The sequence below is a fragment of the Nanorana parkeri genome, unplaced genomic scaffold (assembly GCF_000935625.1).
Source record: "Nanorana parkeri isolate BGI_ZX_2015 unplaced genomic scaffold, ASM93562v1 scaffold527, whole genome shotgun sequence".
Lineage (NCBI taxonomy): Eukaryota > Metazoa > Chordata > Amphibia > Anura > Dicroglossidae > Nanorana > Nanorana parkeri.
Genome location: NW_017306795.1, coordinates 1,061,985 through 1,069,882, shown reverse-complemented (window position 1 = coordinate 1,069,882; position 7,898 = coordinate 1,061,985). Strand labels below are relative to the sequence as shown.

The window sequence follows — 7,898 nt, the reverse complement described above, 5'->3', positions numbered from 1 at the left end:
TGTGACCCCCACAGTAGAGGGTGAAGTTTCAGAGGAGAGTGTGACTCCCACAGTAGAGGGTGAAGCTGCAGTGGAGAGTGTGACCCACACAGTAGAGGGTGAAGTTTCAGAGGAGAGTGTGACTCCCACAGTAGAGGGTGAAGCTGCAGTGGAGAGTGTGACTCCCACAGTAGAGGGTGAAGGTGCAGCGGTGAGTGTGACCCCCACAGTAGAGGGTGATGGTGCAGCGGAGAGTGTGACCCCCGCAGTGGAGGGTGCAGGGGAAACAGAGAAAAATGTGGCTACCCCAGTGGAGGGTTCAGTTGCAGCAGAGGAGAGTGCAGCAGAGGGTGCAAGAACAGTGGAGGAAAGTGAGACCTCCACAGTAGAAAGTGCAGGGACAGCAGAGGAGAGTGAAGGCACAGCAGAGGAGATTGTGACCCCCACACGGGAGGATGCAGGGGTAGCGGAGGAGAGCTTAGGATCAGAGGGGGAGAAAGTAACCCAAGAGCAGGGTGCAGAGGTCCCCACAGTAGAACAAGTGGTTGCCCCCACAGTAGAGGAGGGAGCAGCAGAGCAACAAGAGGTTGTGACCCCCATTGTGCAGGAGGATGTAAGACCCACAGAGGAGAAAGCAGTGTCCCCCATAGTAGTGGAAGCTGTGACCCCCACGGTGCAGGAGGATGTAAGACCCACAGAGGAGAAAGCAGTGGCCCCCATAGTAGTGGAAGCTGTGACCCCCACGGTGCAGGAGGATGTAAGACCCACAGAGGAGGAAGCAGTGGCCCCCATAGTAGTGGAAGCTGTGATCCTCACAGTGGAAGAGGGTGAAGTACAGAAAGCAGAAACTGTGACCCCCATAGCACAGGAAGCAACAGTGGAGGGGGACGCAGGGCAAAAGGTGGAGGTTGTGACCCCCAGAGAGGATGAAGTGGTGAACATCAGGGCAGAAGAGGGTGAAGCAGGCAAAGCTATAACTGTAGAGGAAGGAACATCCGAGAGTCAGGACATTGTTAGTCCAGCTCAGGTACAGTTGGAAGTGATTCAGGATCCTTTAGAACTTGACCGCAGTCCCGGGAATGTCAGTGCCGATGACAGTGCTGCAGTACAAGAAGACAAAGAAGAAGAGAAAGAAAGCAGTGAGAGCAGTGAAGGGACATCCAGCAGTGATGAGGAGGAGGAAGAGAAGAAGAAGGAACTGAAAGAAGCAGAGGAAGATAGAACAGGAGAAAATGAAGATGAGGAGCAGAAGGTGGCTGAGGAAGAATCCACGGAGCAGCTAGAAGCTGATACGAATACAGAGGAGCCAGGCAAGGAAGTTTTAGAAAGTGTGGCTGATGAGGAAGCATCTCAAGCAGCCAGTGAAGAAGAGAAACCAGAAATGGACCCACAGGAAGGAGATGCAGAGAAGCCAGGAACCGTGGCAGATGCCCCACTGGAAGAACCTGACAGTACACTGGACACCACAGCACCAGCGGAGAGCCCCCCAGCACAGGACTATACTGTCCTAGAAGAAGAGGCTGACCTGCAACAAGTCATTGAAGAAGCTCCTACAGAGGAGGCCGAAACCAAGGACACCCCGACACAGATTCTTCCAGAAGAGGAGGCCCAGCCAGAAGGTCCTGATGCCGGGGAGGACACAACTATAGGAGACGAGATTAGGGAAAATGGAACCAGTCCTGCAAGCGTCCCAGAAACCCCAGTGGAGAGCAGTGACCTACCCCAGGAACACGACATTTCCCTGTTTGTCAAGGTAAGACTTCAGTCCTTGTTACTAATCCCAAGAATGCTGTCCATTGTCTTGTGACTTTAAAAAAAATTTTTTTTTTAGCATGTCAATATTTTATTGATCACAAGGTAGTACAAACAAAGCTCAACTTAGAGGCTGGTATCAATAAATAGATTGTACCATTGAAATACATACATCGGTTCATATCAAGCAAGATATAACAGAGAGAATTAAATAACTAGTAAAAGTAACAAGTAATATCACTAATGTGCAAGTGAAATTGTGTGACAACAATGTTATATTTCTAGGGAGATAAGTATAAGTATGTAACCGTGAGTAGAAGACAACCTCCTCGCAATAGCGCTTACCGTAGGGTGTTTCAGGTTCACTATACGCCCCTGACATGTGGGGGTGGTAAGAAATGCATATACACAATTGGGAACGTGGGTGAGTGAGTCAAAGGACGTCCAGGGGTCCTAGGGAATTTGTAAGTTTCGCCTCGAGGTACCACTTGGAGAATCGAAAGATGGACGTCTTGTGACTTTATGTTACCCAGTCTGGTAAAACCATTGTAAGCTTCCCAGCAATGTGTTATTATTTAAAAGTCTAGACTTGCCTAATTAAACTACGGCCCAAAGATTTGTATCACTGTAGGTTTTCTCATGGGAAGATTTTCCTCACTTCCTGCCCCAGTGACACCACAACTAGAATTAAGACGGTGTGGATGTCCCCGGGACAGTACGTCACAGTGCAATAAAAACTTGATTTGATACTCCAACCCTTACCCGCCCTAATAAATAAATGTACATTTGCTGTTTTCCCTGTCCCAGTCAGAGAGACATCCCATCACTTCCTGTGCTTGTGACACCTTGTCAAAGTAATAGCAATAAGAATAAAATCTTCCCTAAGGGCATACAGACAGGAAAAAAAAACATGGTAGAAGTTCTAACCCTGTCCAAAACTAAAAATCAGGCATGCATATCTTGCCATGTTTTGTCCCTTTAAATACTCTGCAAGTACACAGAAAATGTCCATTGACCTGCCAGAAATGCCCTCCGCTCCGAAATCCTGTAGTGGGCTGACAACACAGTATTGTTGTAGTCTGAGTGGTGTCAGCCCGCCCAGTTGACTTTTGTCACCCCCACCACCTGAAGCCCTACCCAGTTGACTTTTGCAATACGACCGCCTCTCTGAGATTGCCTACAACAGGGGTGCCCACAATTTTTGTTTTAACATCTACTTTTCAAAAGGCGAGCTACATGAGATCTACCAACGAAAAAAAAACCTCCGTCGCTCTCTCTCCTGTCTGTCTCTCCTTGCTCATCCTCCTGGCTGTCTCTCCTCTCTCTCCTGTCTGTCTCTCCCCGCTCTCTCTCCTGGCTGTCTCTCCTCTCTCTCTCCTGGCTGTCTCTCCCCGCTCTCTCTCCTGGCTGTCTCTCCCCGCTCTCTCTCCTGGCTGTCTCTCCTCTCTCTCTCTCCCCCTAGCTGTCTCTCCTTCCTCTCTCTCCTGGCTGTCTCTCCTCTCTCTCTCCCCCTAGCTGTCTCTCCTCCCTCTCTGCTCTCTCTCCTGGCTGTCTCTCCCCTCTCTATCCTGGCTGTCTCTTCCCTCTCTCTCTCTCCCCTGCCTGTCTCTCCCCGCTCTCTCTCCTGGCTGTCTCTCCTCCCTCTCTGCTCTCTCTCCTGGCTGTCTCTCCCCGCTCTCTCTCCTGGCTCACCTTGCTGTATTTTGCAAACAGTGTAGTGCAACAGGCTGTGTAAACGAATATTCTTTGATGTAATACATAGCACTTCAACCCCCAGTAACCACCAGAAAGGTGTCAGGGAGCTCGGCTCAGCAGACTCAGGCTAATAGGTAATCATGTGTGCTCAGCTACATAAATATACAAAAATGGAATAAAGGGGCTGCCATTCACACCCTTCCTGATCTACCAGCATCAGCTTTGAGAGCTACTGCTAGATCACCATCTACGTAATGGGCACCGCTGGTCTACAACATGAAGAAAAATCATTCCGTAGACCATTATAAGAACCAGGAGGGCTCCTTGACTGCATTCGTTTTATTTTTTTTGTTTTTTCATTACCTTTAGCTTCGCCTAACAATATTTTCAATAACACACTTCCTGTCCAAGGGTGGCAACGCTCAATCACCATACTCTTTCAAGGGAGAAAATGTGTTGTCACCCTAGGGATGGATTACAGAGCAGCTCCCACCTTTCTCTTTATTGTAACATAGGAGGGAGGTGTTCTGCAGTTTACAGAGAGAGCTAAGAACAATGTTACTGAGTGCAGCCCAGGCATTGGGGAAGTTCACTGTTATATTAGCGGTGACCAGTATAATAGAAACAGAAAATGAGGGGGAAACCTCTAGAGCTGTCCCCAGAGCAAGAGGTAAGGGGGAATCTTCCAATGGGGACACCTGTTTTTTCGGGCACTTTGAGAGATTGTCACCAACTTCCTGTTGTGTCTCATGCACAGGATGTGAGGGGAAATTTCCCATATTGGACACAGACAGCAAAAAAATAAATAACCTGACAGGAGTTTTAACTCTTTCCTACTCTATTCAAAACTAACAACAAAGGTCTGGCTTTGCTTATACTTTAAATGAGCTTTATGAATGAGCCTTTGGAGTTCTGCTTTCAGTGGTGTAATAAATGGGGGCAAAATATGTTTTCATGGTTTATATCTCTCAAGGTTGTTGTGTTATTTATTGAATTTATATAAGACTCGCTTGTGTAAGTTTACAAAAGTGTCATATAAAACATGGATAACAATGTGATAGAAGGAAGTGGGTATGGTGGTGACCGGGTACAGGGTTCAGCTGTCAAAATTTTGGCTGCCTGGTCTTAAATTCGAGAAAGAGTATCCCACTGATCAATACGAGAAAGAGTACCCCACTGATCAATTTGGGGAAGAGTACCCCTCTGTCCAATTCAAGGAAGAGCACCCCTCTGTTCAATTTGGGGAAGAGTACCCCTCTGATCAATTTGGGGAAGAGTACCCCTCTGTCCACTTCAAGGAAGAGTACCCTCTGTTCAATTTGGGGAAGAGTACCCCTCTGTCCAATTCAAGGAAGAGTACCCCTCTGTTCAATTTGGGGAAGGGTACCTCTCTGTTCAATTTGGGGAAGAGTACCCCTCTGTTCAATTTGAGGAATAGTACCCCATTGTTCAATTTGGGGAAGAATACCCCTCTGTTCAATTTGAGGAAGAATACCCCTCTGTTCAATTTGAGGAAGAGTACCCCTCTGTTCAATTGGAGGAGGAGTACCCCTCTGTTCAATTTCAGGAAGAGTACCCCTCTGTTTAATTGGAGGAGGAGTACCCCTCTGTTCAATTTGGAGAAGAGTACCCATCTGTTCAATTTGAGGAAGAGTACTGTCAGAGCTATTGGGCCCCTCTGTTCAATTTGGGGAAGAGTACCCATCTGTTCAATTTGAGGAAGAGTACCCCTCTGCTCAATTTGGGGAAGAGTACCCCTCTGTTCAATTCGAGAAGGAATACCCCTCTGTTCCATTCTAGGAAGATCACTCCTGTTTAATTCCAGGAGGAGTACCGCTCTGTTAAATTTGAGGAGGAGAACCCCTTTGTTCAATTCCATGAGCACCCTTCTGTTCAATTTGAGGGGGAGCACCCCTCTGTTCAATTCCAGGAGGACTACCCTTCTGTTCAATTCCAGGAGGACTAACCCTCTGTTCAATTTGAGGAGGGGCACCCCTCTGTTCAATTCCAGGAGGAGCCCCCTTCTGTTCAGTTGAAGGAGCACCCTTCTGTTCAACATTTTTCAATCAAACAGTAACTGCAGTTGATCAGTTGCAGTGAATGCAGCACAATAGCCCGGTGAGAGAGAAGGGGGGTTATTCCCAAAGGAGCCAAAGGATTAAGCCGAACATTCGGGACCCCCCGGAAAAGCACCTTGTCCTCATGCCGAAGGGGACAAGAACCTCTTCCCCACAACCCTGGCCCCGAGCTTTTATATGCATCTCGGTAACCCCTTTCATAAAGGGGCCACCCAGATGCCTCCCCTAACCGAGGCCCGGGCCTTGGGGCAGCAGGGAGCAGAGGGGCAGCAGGAGTGTGGAATTCCTTCCTCCCGACGCCCTGGACATGCAGTTCTGGCCGCTGGGCGGGGTATTTTTTTCTACATTTAGCAAGCAGAGCTAAATGTAAAGCGGGGAAGCCGCCACTCGTTTTGTACAAGTGATCTCACCGATTTTGCCGAGATCATTTGCATGCAGCCTGCAGGTCTGTAGATAAATACAAATTTAAAAAAGTTAAAAAAATAAAAAGTGATTAAAAAATTAACACCAACCCTTGGGTTTGGTGGGGAGGGGGCACATTGAGGAACCTGGCCTTGGGGCAGCAGAGAGAGTAAATCCAGGCCCTGGGGACAGAATGTTGAATGTCAGGTTATTATTCTGTCTGTGTACCCTTTCTGGTTGCCCTGGTGACTACTGTCAGCATGGCAGAAAGTGATAGGAAATCCAATATGTTACAGTTGTCACCGGAATAGGTGAGTAGAAATACTCCATTGGAAACACTTGATTTAGGAACAACTGTCTAATATTGGCCAAATGTGGCTTGGATTTCACATTTGGTCTCCTCTAGCCTCCTTTGGGCTAGGCACTTGAGCGTTGACTTCCTCGCTAATTTTTGCTGTTATTTTTCATGTGCATTTCTACAAGTGTTTTTGGCGGTAATCATGTTTGTTAAGGCCAATTTAAAGCAGGTTATTGGTGGAGGAGGCGGTTGTTAGGCACAAAAACGCAAGAAAAAATGCATGTTATGTGTATTTTTGGGACGTTTTTCAAACACTCCCTATAAAATCTACAGGGACAAAAACACGTTCCTGCACCAAAGAAGCTCCAGTGCTTCTTTGGTGAGACAAGAGACAGCACATGTGAGCGGGCCCCATAGAATGGAATAGAAATCTTGTGCTGAGCCTTATCCTGCTTCTGAAAACACACTTCAGAGCGCTCAGATGTGAATGGGCCGCTCCAGCATCAGCTGCACATCGTCGGTCTGGCACTCTGGCTTTTGGTATACCCAATAATTGTGGCCACTCGCGGCCTTCACCATGGACTCAATAGCCAAAGAGCTATTAGGAGCTGTCTCTTGCCAAGCTGTGTCGTTTTTTAGCTCCCATGGTGTAACCTGTACTAGAATATCTCAGTTGGAATCTGACTACTATGGCAGCATATAGGGCCGCTATACACTTATCTGCAGTCCAGACCTGAAGGGCATCTGCAGAGAAACTACTAACACAGAACTCAGATATGATCATGTGAACTGCTTTACTTGCCAAAACGATTGCTAAAGCAATGCCTTAAAGTGTATTATTGGACAAAAGGTTTTTTATTACTTTTGGAAAAAGTATGGAAGGCTTAGAACCCTTGCTGTGTCCATGCTGAGGAGCGTCACCTTCTCCGTTTGTCTTTGTGACAATTGCCACCGAGACAGAAGGTTATAGGAACACCAAAATGTTGCCACCACAAGAGGTAAAGATAAACCTTCCACTGGCAGGGTCTGCTATAAGCTTATGGTCGCTAAATCGACCATGAGCTTATAGCAGAACTGTAAATGCCACCGACGTAAGGCATACTGAGCTGGCCAGCCGGGAACACTTTTGTTCCGCCGTATGCCTTACGTCGGTGGCAGCGAAAGGGTTAAGAGCATCACGGGTCTGGTGCTAAGGGTTTTGGCTGGCCTTTTTATGCACATGGCGACGGTCACCGGGGCCTTCTTCCTCCTCTCCGGGCTATGATTTGTAGTCACTGGTGGAGCGCCAGGGCCCGGTTGCAGCTGCGACCCTGGTAGATCTCCCACTGACTTCAAGCTGGAGAGAGACTAGAATTCTTAGCAATACAGCTATGCAGAATACTGCCAACTATAGAGGCTACAGGTGGTCAGTTAGGGATGCAGGCGGTCAGTGCGGGCTCTAAGGAATTAGGGGTGGGCCTGGAGCGAGAGCTCCACCCGTCCCTATGTTAATCCGGCCCTGTCCACTGTGGGTATTTGCCCCTGTTACAACCATTTAACACTGGCCATACATTCATCAGAGAATTTGATGATGCCATCATTATGTTGTTTGACAGCCCTTAAAATTTTCACCTCAGACCTGCTACTTAAATCCCGACGTATTAAACAGGTTTCTCTTATTGCTTATAAAATCAACAAAAGAATAATGCTAATTT

At 47.6% G+C, this 7,898-nt stretch overlaps 1 protein-coding gene across 1 annotated transcript in view; it reads left to right on the top strand.

The window, feature by feature from the left end:
- Positions 1 to 745: 745 nt before the first annotated feature.
- The window catches only part of CLIC6 (chloride intracellular channel 6), a gene marked incomplete at its 5' end in the record, with an annotated part of 35,944 nt that continues 28,791 nt past the window's right edge, over positions 746 to 7,898 (top strand). The window contains one exon of the mRNA XM_018561480.1: positions 746 to 1,732. Coding sequence (XP_018416982.1) covers positions 746 to 1,732 — 987 coding nt within the window. The remainder of the gene's footprint in view (positions 1,733 to 7,898) is intronic.